At 37.2% G+C, this 14,463-nt stretch overlaps 1 protein-coding gene across 2 annotated transcripts; it reads right to left on the reverse strand.

The window, feature by feature from the left end:
• Positions 1-28: 28 nt before the first annotated feature.
• On the reverse strand, positions 29-13,815 carry LOC119546969 (ATP-binding cassette sub-family G member 1). Of its 2 annotated transcripts, XM_037853614.1 has the most exons (11): positions 13,603-13,815; positions 4,766-5,021; positions 3,508-3,797; positions 2,915-3,060; positions 2,581-2,819; positions 1,553-1,863; positions 1,320-1,488; positions 1,163-1,263; positions 829-984; positions 558-766; positions 355-493 (listed from the first exon to the last, which is right to left on the reverse strand). In XM_037853614.1, the coding sequence occupies exons 2-11, from the start codon at positions 4,854-4,856 to the stop codon at positions 355-357; spliced, it is 1,851 nt and encodes a 616-aa protein (XP_037709542.1). In that variant the 5' UTR covers positions 4,857-5,021; positions 13,603-13,815. The 2 variants fall into 2 exon arrangements, with proteins under 2 accessions (XP_037709543.1, XP_037709542.1); XM_037853615.1 differs by lacking the exon at positions 13,603-13,815 and having other exon boundaries at positions 29-493; positions 4,766-4,856.
• Between the last annotated feature and the right edge of the window lie 648 nt (positions 13,816-14,463).

Here is a 14,463-nt window from a genome sequence, read left to right on the forward strand (position 1 = left end):
TTAGTTCCCAATTAAAACCAGCAAACCATCTACTTAAACTTCTTGTTTATTTCGTTTGTTCATATAGGTCTCTCTTACAAAATAGGTTAACTAGACAATTAATTATACGTACAATATATAAATGTTAGTTTATCCATACATAAACAGTATAAAAACTATGATTCGCTATGCTTAGAGGTTGCCGCAACAATTGGCATTGGCATATTGCAATGGTCCGTTGCATTTCTTTAAAGTATCACACGCCGATATATAAAAAGTTGGTTTTTACTTGCAACTAAGCGATATAAGTAACATAAAATCACATTCGATTCAAATTAAGCCGAATACTAAAAGCAAAACACACAATAGCCCCATTCAGTTCGTCTTGATCTTGTGTTTCAGCGTAAAGTAGGCCAAAACCTTGAAGATCGCTATTTGGATCAGGATCATGATGATGTTGTGGCCAAAGTCGCCATTCTCCATTCCGAATTGTCGCAGAACGGTGACAGCGTTTCTAAAATTATTACAAGTTAATTATTATCATATAATATGGTATTATTTTTATATTTTTTACTCACTTGAAGTGGCAATAGAACTCCGTGGGCGGACAGATCAACTGTCCCCGCTGGTTGCCATATAGCGAGATTACCATATTCTCCAAGGCATATCGCAGTGGCGATATATAGGCCATGAATCTCATGGCAGCCGGAATGTGGTTCAGCAGGATGAGAAAGCCGGAGAACATCAGCATACAAGAGGTCGAAACGGCGCCTACAAAAGTTCCATTCTGAAAACGAGGATGATATTAGAACAGGATAATACAATTTATTTTAAGAATTAATTATTTACCACAGGATTCAGCACGGTTCCCAGAAAAACGCCCAAACCATCCGCACAAATGGTCACCACTACTGCACTTAGAAGATATTTAACAAATCGATCCATTTCCACGGGCTGATCCGTCATTAGATATCCTATCGTTATATAAACCGACGAGAAAATGATCTAAAAAAAAGATAAGGTAAAGGTAACTAATTATTTTTATCTAATCATATCTCAGTCAATTTTCTTATCAGCATGAGTATATTTACAAACTCATATATTCAAACAGATGACTGTTTTTATTAAGAATATAGACACACTCGTACTTTAAGAATCTTCTTTATATATAACATGGACTTACATGAACTGGAGTTGATGTTATGATGGTGGCAAGGTAATAAGTTCGCAGTTTGTACCAGTTATTGAACGTCTCCTTCCTAATGATTTCTATTTCGGCGGGATCTGTAAGAGAAAACTCTTTATAACCTATTTAAAAACATATTCATATTTTTACTTACATCTCAGAATGCCCGGCATAATGGTGGTGTACCAAAGATAAACGCAGTGGATCATGATCATGCCGACATTGGATATTTGTTTGGTGGCATTGCTGCCCGAATCGCCGAAGAACAAGCCAATCAGTATAGAGCACAGTATGTGAATACCAAGCTTCAGATAGGTAAGAGTCTAAATAAGGGATTTAAATACCTAATTAAATCTTCTGTCTTTAAAAAGAGATCTTTGAACTCACCCAATCCCTGAAGAACTGCAGATGACAGCGACCGATGAGCAGCCACAGTCGCGCCGTTTCCGTGGGCGGATAAGTGTGCTTGGTCAGATCCTTCGATGACTCCATGTGCTGGATCTCGATCTTCTGGACCTGCACCTGAACCTGCCCAGGTGCTGATTGAGATTCGTTGAACTTGGCCACCTGTGTTTCGCTGGGCGGTTCGGCAGTCTCTCCCTGCATCAGTTGCTGATCATATCGCCACCGGTTGTCCTTGGCGGCTTCCGCCAAGTTCTCTGTCTGATCTCCGTAATCCCCATTCGCGCATTCCAGCACTGAAATAATTAACACCTTTAATGACACGCCTCACTCTTTTCTTTCGTCATTTATTAAAAGAACGATTTTCGAAAAAGGGTATATTATGATATGGTGATTAATTGGAAAGTTAAGGAAATAATTTTAGAAACCATTTAAGAAAGGTAATGATATAGTTAAGAATGGATATATTATGGTATGGTAATTAATTGGCTGTTAATGATTTATATTCAAGGAAATATTTTAATAGGCCTATTTTTAAGAAAGTTATTAATAAAATAATTTTATTTCAGAATTTCATTAGACATATATGTGAAAGGATACATTTTTTTGAATGGTATGAAAAATTGTAGGACCGAAAGCTTTTTTAAAAAAACATTTAAATATTTACTTTTACAAATAAAAAATATATTTTTGAATTATACCAAATTTTGGAAACTACAACTTATTAATCGTTTTCGGATTATACAATGATGTATTAACTCAATTTTTAAAAGGCTTTCTAATTTTACTGGAGTACAAAATGTATACAAAGACTTCTTGTAGAGTGTTAGAAGATCCACAAAAATCAAAAATGCTTTATAGCAAATGGTAATAAATTCCCTCCATGGAATCTGACAAAGGGCAATATAGTGATTTTGTCAGGTGCGACATTAAATGCCAATTAACCGGTGCATTAAGTGAGTAATCATGGTTAAAAGGGAAAGGCACCCAGTTGGGGCAACCGAATCACTCACGGAAGTCGGCGGGATTGTGATAGGGCGGGCACTCCAGGCTCACGCTGCTGAGAAACATGACCGTGTTCTGGGGCGTGCCCTGGTAGGTGCATCGACCCGCGCTCAGGACGTAGACCAGGTTGAACAGATTGTAGATGTTGGTCGACGGTTGGTGGATCGTGCACACGATGGTCCGACCCTCATTAGCCAGACCGCGCAGCAGTTGGATGGTGTCGAAGGAGGAGGAGCTGTCCAATCCGCTGTGGGAGATCAACAGAAAGATCATGAGGTTCGGTTCAAGGTCGGAATGTGTCAATCTGGAACAGGTTTCGAGGACAATGGACCTCTCACTCACGTTGTGGGCTCGTCCAAAAATAACACCGCTGGATTGTCTATCAGCTCCAGGGCGATGGACAGGCGCTTCTTCTGGCCGCCACTCAGGTTGGAGCACTTCGTCTGCCGCGCCTTCGTCAGCTTCAGCGAATTCAGCAGGTAGTCGATCTGTAAATCACACGTCAATTAATATTTTTCCCTAGATTGGACACTCGAAAAAATAAATCTGCTTTACTTTAGTGTTTGTTGAATAAAATCAAAAAGAAAAAAAATGTTGTATAGAAATGGATTTTTTAAGAAAAAAGTCGTTGTATAGAACATTTTTAAAAATATTTTTAATGATTTGCAAAAAAATTTATTAAAACAAATACATTATTTATGAATTATTGTTTTTAATAATAAATATCTTTTTATTTTGATTGTAAATATTGATAATATTGAAACGATTATCATAGATATATGATTATTGGAAAATTAGGGAACCAACATAAACATTATAAGTCCATTTGAAAAACCTTTTTTAATACAGCTTTTTATCTGAATTTTTTTTATTTTGGTTGGTCTTTTTTAAAATGAAAATTATAGTTTTTCTCAGTGCATTCCCTGTTTACCTACCAGAGTTCGCTTTTCCTTCAGGCTGACGCAGTTGTTGGAGATTTTAAGTGTTGCCGCCATCAACATGGTCTCCTCTACGGTGAAGTAGGGAAAGAAGTGATCGTCCTGCATAATGTAACCGCATAATTTGCGTGCCTTTCCGATTTCTATCTTCCCGCTGACACCAGTTTTAGTCAGACCGGTGAGGATGTTCATTAGACTAGATTTACCGGCCCCCGAGGGACCCATAATGGCGGTCAGTTCGCCCGACTTGAAGGTCCCTGTAATGCCCTTTAGCACTGATTTCTTTTCTGTGAATATAAATGAAATTGGAAAAAACCTTCATTAAGTAATGTTCAAAGTAGACCTCTTTTTATATTACAAACTTATTAATTAAAGATTTTATCCTTTTAAGTAATATCCAATAATATTTTACAAATTCCAATGATAGACACTTAAACAATCAGCAAATTTTGAATAAGCATTTCTACTAAATGGGATATTTAACAACATTATCAAAAAGCTCGAAAAGTGTTTTAACCTTGCTATAAATTGGGAAAGTAATCAATATAGTTAGTTCAAGCTTTTTTAATATTTCAATGGCGGTTGATTGTTTTGTTACGGTTGTGTTACAACCTTTATGATCCTAAGTTCGTTTAGTTTTCAGGTTGCAATACACTGAACCGCAAACGCTTTTGCCAACCTTCTCCCATATATTTCACACATGCGGAGCAATTAAAAGGCATACAATAAGGTTAACAGGTTAGGAGCCATGAAAAATAAAGCCAGCTTTTAAATGAAAACCCTCATTAAATGTGCACATATCATAAAGCAGAAGTGGTATACATTTTGGATGGGTCAATCAAAAAAAAATTAGTACTTGTTCCACTTAAGACTCATGCGCAATCTCTAAATATGTTCCATTAGCGATAACTGTCTGCTCTATTGACTCTGGATTATCAGGAATAGCACCTGTGGTCCGGGATCTTTTCTTCCGGCACACTTTGAGTGCTAATAGAGATAGTCTATTTGCATAATAACTATTGCGAAGCACTCGAAAAAAAATAATACTATAGTTTATATTGATTGAATATATATGTAACAGTTATTACTTTCTTTTTAATTTCTAAGAATATTATTTTTTCCTGATTAAATAATGGTTACACTGGGATGACTTTCTAATAAAATCATCTTAAGGTAAAAAAAGATGGAAATCAGCCTTTCTCATTTTACTTTTATCCGACTGACAATTAGAACACATTTTTTGGAGATATCTTACCTTGCTTTTTGGGTACATTGACCTGGTAGAGGAGATCTTCGAAGTGAATATCAATGCCATAGACATTCTTCAACAATTTGCTGCTATCCATTATGTGTGTGTACTCGTAATATTCCCGTAGTGTTTACAAAACGTTCTTGCTGATTTATTTTGAACTCTTATTGAAATTTATTAGCTTTGCTTTCCGTTTGCTTTGCACATTATTTACACATATCAAATTCGGAGGAGAGCACTTTTAAATTGTTTTCGAAACGGCCTGTGTGTGAAACAACAGTATTATAATGGATTACAAACCATACTCGGTAATGGTTTCAAGTTGCAATTTGTGTGGTAGCCTGAATCAAAATTATATCATCAAGAGGGTTAACTTTTGTAATAAAGTTAAAAGCCCTTATACGGCGACAATTAGAGCGCGTCTTAAACCGGCTTGACCTCAAAGTTCGTCAACTGTCGAAACCGAATACGAAAACCGTCGAACCGTTACTTGTTAATTTCTTAATGTTTTTTATTTATTATTATGATTATCCGTTTTTAATTTTCTTCAAGAAAAACTAAGAGAGGAAACCGTTTTTTAGTAAATTGTCCGCTTTGCGCATGCGCCCCCGTTGGCAGACAGCTGATAACTGCGGAAGAACTCGTCGCCGACTAAAAACGATGGGGTCTCTGCCTTCGCCGCTGCCGGCGTCGCCGCAGCAGCTAAAAAAGCAAATCACTAAAACAAAGCGAAAAAAAAACCAATTTATATAGAAATTATAATCAGGCAGAGCTAAGCACATTCGCATATCAAATACACAACTCGGCAATGCAAAACGCGCCGGCAAAGTGGCGTTAAATTTCAAGTTTAGGCCACCTTTTACTCGTTTTGATTTTGATTTTTGGTCCGCCGAGAATAACAGACAAATTGTTATTTCAATTTATGACTCAGGCGCAATCAACAAATCACTCACACCTGCGTACGCACATAACAACAATTATGAGAAAATAAAAACTATATAGCCACAAACGGCCTTGCCAAAAACCAGAACATCTAACCAATATGTGTACACAAAAAATTGAGTAAAAATTTATGTGCGAAATACCATTCTTATGATTTGTTAAATTCCAGTTGTAAACAAAACGTGCGGAAAGTGTGGCAAAATTTGGTAGAATTCCAAATCACCTACAATCAGACGGTTTGATCTTTATTTTAAGATATATTTATCATATATCATATATCATGAAATATCCAAATGAGTTATTAAAACCCCATTGGGGTATTTCCTCCATAGATTTTTAAAATTTGTTTTTCACAACCACAAGAATTTGTCATAAAAACGCTCCCACCTCAAAGCGAACTTTCCACATATCATTTAAATGTACAACTCGCACTTATTTATTCGCCACTTTCAAAGAACTTCCGCAAATTATTCAATTAGTCATGGAACACGTAGTTTAATTCTAGGGAAAACACCCCCTACGTGACTTTCGGTTTCTTTAATAATATACCCATTACAGCTTGTAATGATCTCGGGAAATTTGCTGAATAAAACTTGCCCTACGAGTAAGTTTTAGGAACGGCTAAATTATTAGTATGCAAATGGTGTAAAGTTGGAATAATGCTTATTTTCTAGGGAATATTCTCACCTCCAATACTAATTTCCCTTTTGTCTTAGATGACTCAGTGAATAAATAGAATAGATATGCCCAATATTTGTAAGCTAGGTGATCAAATTTACCGCAACCAGAAAATAGTGGTTCAAGATCGTGAGCTTTATAATTGCGATTTCAACACCGCCAAAAAGTAGCAACAGAAAATTACGAAACAGAAAATTACGAAATTACATCAGAGAACAAGAACTGTTGAAAATGGTAAAAAGAGAACGTTGCGCCGGTCAGTTCTTAGAACAAAAACTCGTTTGGCGACAAGTTCAGAAAAAGTAAAACTGAATAGAGTTGTAAAAAGTGTAAGAGAGAAGGAGCAGGGCAATTACAGTGGACCCCCAAACACATGAACAATATATTTATTTTTATAGAAGTTAAAAATAAATATTTGATAACTGATACAGGTCTTAAAAAAATATTTTTACATATGTATATGTTATGAGGAAATGGTGTAATCAGCTTTTATTTTATTTTTATACCCGTTACTCGTAGAGTAAAAGGGTATACTAGATTCGTCGGAAAGTATGTAACAGGCAGAAGGAAGCGTTTCCGACCCCATAAAGTATATATATTCTTGATCAGGATCACTAGCCGAGTCAATCTAGCCATGTCCGTCTGTCCGTCTGTCCGTCTGTCCGTCTGTCCGTCTGTCCGTCTGTCCGTCTGTCCGTATGAACGCTGAGATCTTGGAAACTATAAGAGCTACAATACTGGGATTAGGCATGCAGATTCCTGAGATTCCTGCGCAGCGCAAGTTTGTTTCAAAAGAGTGCCACGCCCACTCTAACGCCCACAAACCGCCCAAAACTGTGGCTCCTACAGTTTTGATGCTAGAACAAAAATTTTAACTGAAATGTATTGTTCTCATCAATACCTACCGACTGACCTAAAAAAAAGTTTGCCACGCCCACTTTAACGCCCACAAACCGCCCACAAACTTCAAAAAATCGTAAATATGAACGCGAATATCTCGGAAAATATCAAAGATAGAGAAACGAGATTTCAGATTTAGATTCCGTAGGCTTGAGCGCAGCGCAAGTTTATTACGCGAATATGCCACGCCCACTCCAACGCCCACAAACCGCCCAAGTCTGTGGCGCCCACAATTTTCATGGTAGATTACAAATTTAAACTGAAATGTATTGGTCTCGTCAATACCTATCGATTGATTTAAAAAAAAGTTTGCCACGCCCACTCTAACGCCCACAAACCGCCCAAGCCTGTGGCGCCCACAATTTTCGTGCTAGATAAAAAATTGTAACTTAAATGTATTGGTCTCGTCAATACCTATCGATTGATTTAAAAAAAACTTTGCCACGCCCACTCTAATGCCCACAATGCTTAAATCTGTCTACCGCCGGTAGGTGGCGCATTTGCTGCTTGCATATCTCCATTTTCCTTTGGTCCCTTTAGCTGAGTAACGGGTATCTGATAGTCGAGGTACTCGACTATAGCGTTCTTCCTTGTTTATTAAATCAAAACTTATAATTATTAAACTTAATGAAAGATCAATATATTTATTTTTATAGAACTTTTAAAGAAATGTTTGGTAACTGATCTTTGAAAAATATATTTTAAAATTTTATGACAAAATATTGCCACTAGATTTTACTTCTTTTTTGTCTAAACCAAGAACTAATATCATTAAACTTATTAACCTAATACTAAAACTCAAGACTTGAAATCCCTCATGGGGTTGGTTAATAATACTTAATGGCTGTAAAGTTTTGAAGTTCTTCTTTTTGAAGTTATTAAAAATGCAAAGATTAAACCAACAACAATTAAGGCCAAACACATTAGATTTGCATAATTCTCATATTTCTTGAGTAAAAACCTCCAAAACAAAATAACCCTATAAAACTGACGGCTCCTAATTATGAAACGACCACTGTAATTGCCGGCTGACTTTGTAATTTTTTTCCCATTTTGCGGATTTTGTGCCATGGAATTCCTTCTTTGAATGGACAAAAGTCCGTCTCAAATTGGGGCTTTAGAATTTTATTACGTGAGCGTTGACTTAATGGCTCAAGATTTTTGTACGCCACTTGGCTGCACACAAAACCTTCGTTGAATAAACAAAAGTGATGAAAACAATACGCACGGAAGCAGTAAATAAATATTTCATATACAGTAGAAATGAGGTTATCATTATGATACACCACTCACTATATAGGTATGTATATGGCAGCTGGTCGGGGCTCCCATGGTTATCTATTCGCTTCGAAAAAGTAATGTCAATTAATAATTGCGGTGCTACCTTTGCCATTGAAGCCTCAACTGACCCGCAGGTTCGATAAAATTACAAATGCAGGCGACTATCAGACAGAACGGCAATAACAAATAATAATAATAACAATAATAATAGTAACAACAACTGCGGCAGGTTGAAAATACAGTCATGTCTTGGGAAGGCAAACACTTGTGCTCAGAACTCTGGAATGCCACTTGCTATCAATTAAAATAAATTGTAATAACATTGCCTTTGACTTTTCCACATTTGAATTGAGTCATTCTGGGCGAATCTCCCCATATGCTGGATAATGTATTTTCATATGGTTTAACACAAAATGTAAAGTATAATAGGGGTTTTTATAGAGCGTTCTTGAAATTACCCTGCGGTTAGGGAAGTTTTAACTTTAGCGGGAATATAAGAACAAAATTGAATTTAAAATGAAGTATTCTCCGCAAAAAGTCCCCTGTGGGAAATAAAGAGTTGTTAAAGATATTCGAAAAAAGCCCCTATAATCTTATCTTAAGTAAATTATTGTGTTGAGTTATTGGGAAAGGTCTAAAAATTAAATAATTATCAAATTGATAACCGAATTTTGATTACAAAAAGGAGTTTTAATGAGTTCTTAAAAGATTACATGGTATAATAAAAATTGTTATTTCTTTAGAATGCCAAAATTAAACAACGGTTGACTAATAACCAATAAAAACTATGGTCTATTATCTTTCAACAGCAATAATAAGTATCGTAGTCTATGTATAAGATATAAACCATTTCATTTGTTCGTTGAATTCCTTATCTGCTTACAGGAATGACTCATTTGTCAGTACTCCCACTAAGTGGAACTGTTTTCCAGCAATTATTTTGCGATCCAATCTGCCCTACCAGCTTTTGTGTTCCGGGTGGCAGGAAAAACAGATGCCATGCCATAATAATACGTTCTAATCTTGGTCTTGCATAAACAAAACAAATCGTATAAACAAACCGGCAAGTGCTGAAAGAGAAATTCATTGCCCATCAATCGACTGAATCGACTTTTCCCATCGGATCGGATCGAAAAAGTTCCTGAATCCGTTGCACGTGTATGCGATGATGATGATCACTTGTGCAATCCGTTCAAAACTAAATAACATAAATAATCGCATAACCTGATGTTATAACCGTCTACTATCCCTGCTATCAACCCTTTGTGATTTACCATCGGGGTTTTGCATTCAATTAGCCGCTTGCGTAATCGCCATATATGCAAATATATAGCGGCTCATTCATGCAGCGATCTCGACGATCACGAAGTTTACACTAAGAAGACACTCGACACTTGGGCAATTATCAGCTGTCAAAACTTCAGGAAAGGTGTCAAGTTTTCATCGGTTCTGTCAGCGGGTTTAGTAATACCTTTAGTAAGACCTTTTGAAAGCTTGCAAAACAGTTTTTCAAGTATTGGACAATGAACCCTGTTGCAATAATAATGCAAACGGTGGCAATTTTGTTGAGCTACTTGAACTCGCTAGTTTTACAGCTTTAACAAGGTCATTGGTAAATGGCTTGTGTCAATCTTATCCGGTCTTTCTTTTAATTTTAGACTTGATAAGAAAACCACACGTTCTTGTAGCAACATTGTTGTTAGTAACTGCGATAATTGCACTACTTATGGCTTTTTTAATGAGTAAATCGGTACAGAACCGTTAGGATGCAAATTTACAGGTTATCTAATGACTTCCTCATACTAGATCTTCTGAGATTAGATAAACATGCCGGTGAAAGCACTTAGATCATAAAGCTTGATTTTTATTGCAGTAGATTTCAGCACGTGTTAGAATTTTTATAGAATCAGCGGTGATTAAAACTGACCCTTAATTTGAGATGATAACTTGCTCTATCGTCTAGACTTCTACGAAGGGAACGCGCAAAAAACTCATCTGCCCCACATAGATAAGTCTTTCGGAAAAACAGACTTTTATTTTCTCGAAGAGATAACGGCGAGATATTCAACAGAATGCTAGACAAGAGAAGAATCAAACTGTGAGACACTAAGTGACGCTCATTCATGCTTTTATAATCCACAAATAGAATTCTCCTGTCGCCCAGCCGAAGATACCGAACCACTTGGGGCACATTCTCTCACCCATACAATACCATTTTCGAAATATAGCCAAGAGATATAACGAATAAAGTGGCGGCAAGGTTAGCCGAAATCAAATTATGCTTTGGGCTACATTGCTGGCTCGTGATCATCTATTCCACTGATTAGAGGAATCCGTGTTCAAGGCCGACCGGCCTGGAAACTAAAACTCGGATCGGATCGAATTGGATCGTTTGCTTTTTAATTCAGTGGGCCTTTTATTTCCTTGGTGCAGTTGTTATGGGACCGATAAGTCGTTTGCTTGCCCTAATAGATGATAAGGAGGGTCAGCCTTTTGCACAGCCGCACCCTCGCGCCCCTGTCGCCTATAAATGAATGCTCTATGTGTCATGTGCACAGAGAGAAAATAGTTTAACGAAATCGGGTTTTTAAGAAATTTAAAAATTTTAATTTTTGGTTAATTCCACTTTTTTCTTTTTAATTTAGTTTGCTGCCACAGAAATTGTTGTAATCACAAAATAAAATTCATCTTGCAATGGAACATTATTTTCGTATCTAAAAAAACTAAATCAGAAGAAATTTGTTATTAAAAATTACATTTTCCTATACCAATTATAAATTTTTCAATGGTGAAACTGTTACGTTATTGTACTTGTAGTTATTAACGAAAGCAGTGAATGGAAATTACAATTTTCAATATCAATTAAACATTTTTCAATGGTGTAATGCTTAATGTAATTATCATTAAAACCATTTTTATATTATCTTGATTAAAAAAACGAATTTAGTTTTTTTAATGGCTTTAAAAATGACCTCTTTACTAAAAACAACTAGTAATTGAATACTCCCATGTAACCCATATTTTACATATGATAATACTTCTATTTTTTTGCATTTAAAAGGAGCTACCCATTAATTATTTAAAGCCCAAATCTGCCCCTAATAAGGACCAATTTTCGTTGATATTTCTTTCCCTGCATGTGAAATGACTGACTTTGTTTGCACTTGTGTTTAGATTGGGGCGCGAACTTGAAGCCCCATGCAAAGCGGTGGGTATTGCATTACAAATTGTACTTTTCCACACCACCCACAACACCACCCGAGACACCCCAAGCCATCCCAAACCACCCGACCGCCAAATGGAGCCTGCTGCCCCACATTCTGCGGCGGTGACAATGGCATCGTGGTGTCCGCGAGGGTGGGGCTATCTTGGCATTGGGAACCATTCGGTTCTGGCCATGTCCGTTCGCTCTGGTGACGGGTGATATCATCATCACAATTTGGCAGGGCATAATCGCTGACTAATAAAATGCAAATAAATACTCCAGTTTATTTGATCAAGACGCCCGCCAACGAGACCAAAACATTTAACCGTTGTTAAACGGGCGGCACCCGGAGCGTATGCGTATTCCTGATGGGTGATAAACAGTATTACGTAGCCGAGATGGATTCCCTGGCGGTAAAAGATTTCTATCCGAAATTTTCCCATCTCAGGCCTCACGTTTGCATACCGAAATTCACTCCATGTGAACTTTGATCTACAAAGAATCGGGAACCGAGTATAAATTGTTATGCCTCATTTGTTGATGTGTGTCTGCGCTCTATTTATACCCGTTACTCGTAGAGTAAAAGGGTATACTAGATTCGTCGGAAAGTATGTAACAGGCAGAAGGAAGCGTTTCCGACCCCATAAAGTATATATATTCTTGATCAGGATCACTAGCCGAGTCGATCTAGCCATGTCCGTCTGTCCGTCTGTCCGTCTGTCCGTCTGTCCGTCTGTCCGTCTGTCCGTCTGTCCGTCTGTCCGTCTGTCTGTCCGGATGAACGCTGAGATCTTGGAAACTATGAGAGCTAGGCTATTGAGATTTGGCGAGCAGATTCCTGAGCTTCTTACGCAGCGCAAGTTTGTTTCAGTAGAGTGCCACGCCCACTCTAACGCCCACAAACCGCCCAAAACTGTGGCTTCTACAGTTTTGATGCTAGAGTAAAAATTTAAACTGAAATGAATTGTTCTTAGCAATACCTATCGATTGGCTCAAAAAAAAGTTTGCCACGCCCACTTGGACGCCCACAAACCGCCCACAAACTTCAAAAAATCGTAAATATGAACGCGGATATCTCGGAAACTATCAAAGATAGAGTATTGGGATTTCAGATTTAGATTCCGTAGCTTTGTACGCAGCGCAGGTTTGTTATGCGAATATGCCACGCCCACTCTACCGCCCACAAACCGCCCAAGCCTGTGGCGCTCAAAATTTTTATGCTCGATAAAAAATTTTAACTGAAATGTATTGGTCTCGTCAATACCTATCGATTGATCCAAAAAAAAATTTGCCACGCCTACCCTAACGCCCACAATGCTTAAATCTGTCTTCCGCCGGTAGGTGGCGCATTTAAATCTCGCTTTGCTGCTTGCATATCTCCATTTACCTTTGGTCCCTTTAGCTGAGTAACGGGTATCTGATAGTCGAGGTACTCGACTATAGCGTTCTTCCTTGTTTCTATATGATTTCATTACAATAAGAACTAGAACCAGAAAACGGAGGCGAAGGCCCCGAAATGCGGAGCACTGAGAACCGGGGAACGTGCCAAAACTTAAATAGAATGGGAAATAGAACACAGCTGGAAATTAAAGCAATTCCCCACCATCAAAGTTCAATAGGGTTTGCATTGACGATTTCGACTTTTGTGGCATAAATTTGAATTGATGGATACCAGGTTTTCCATTCGGTTCGCGTGATGTTTTTATAAATCTTTCTTTTTTTTGCTGACTCACACAAATTGCACTTGATTATGCCGAAAAGATCAAATCTTGCGATCACAAAAAATATATTCTCTGTTATTTCAATTTAATGCTTTTCATTGTATACTTTCACACACCAAAAAACACAGATGGAATTTAATTGTTGCGGCGAGAAAATAATTAAGATTTATTTTTATAATTTCAGGGAATATGCAAAACTTTTGATTTGTAACACGCGCGTAGAAGAACCGAACGATATACTATAGAGGTATATGTATGTGCAAGAATATATATCTTTTCTTTGCTCGGACGTGGGCAAAACGCTTCCGAATCGCTCGAATTGCGACGCGAGACTGAGGCGACTTTCAGACAGCGACTGGCTAAGTACAACGCGGGCCGCTCGAATAGTTTATTTTTTTAAGCGATTCGCCGGCCCCAGCGTAGATATACGGCATTTGGATGGAAGAGCGGGACGACAGTCCCCTTGTGTAGGGCCCACTGTACCTAATGTTATTAATAAAAGCGGTCTCTCCGAGCTTCTTCGAGCCGAGACCCCATTGTTTATGATATCCCGCGTGATTTGTGCGGCGAGTAAAATTCGATTCTCAGTATTCTCCGAGTTTGGGACAATGTGCAAACTGCATATCGCGTTCTTCACATACATTCACACAGAGTTTTGAAAATATTATAAGTTGATGCAGAATTATCAACGAATTACTTGGGAATTATATTTTTTTAAGATCTGTTTTGCTTTTCTATAGATTATAATTACTTAGATTATTAAAAATATCTATTATAACAATAATTTATGATTTAAAATAGGGAATGAGTATTTAAAGCTTGTAAAAATAATTATTAAGTACGGAAAAATCCATAAGCCAAAAATAGTAAACAATATTTTTAATAAAATTTGAAAAACACTATCATTAATGATATTTTTTTCTTTTAAACTAACGACTTGTAATATTTATAGGGAATATATAGGGAAAACTTGTTGG

The sequence above is a fragment of the Drosophila subpulchrella genome, chromosome 2L (genome assembly GCF_014743375.2).
Source record: "Drosophila subpulchrella strain 33 F10 #4 breed RU33 chromosome 2L, RU_Dsub_v1.1 Primary Assembly, whole genome shotgun sequence".
In the NCBI taxonomy this organism is placed as follows: Eukaryota; Metazoa; Arthropoda; class Insecta; order Diptera; family Drosophilidae; genus Drosophila; species Drosophila subpulchrella.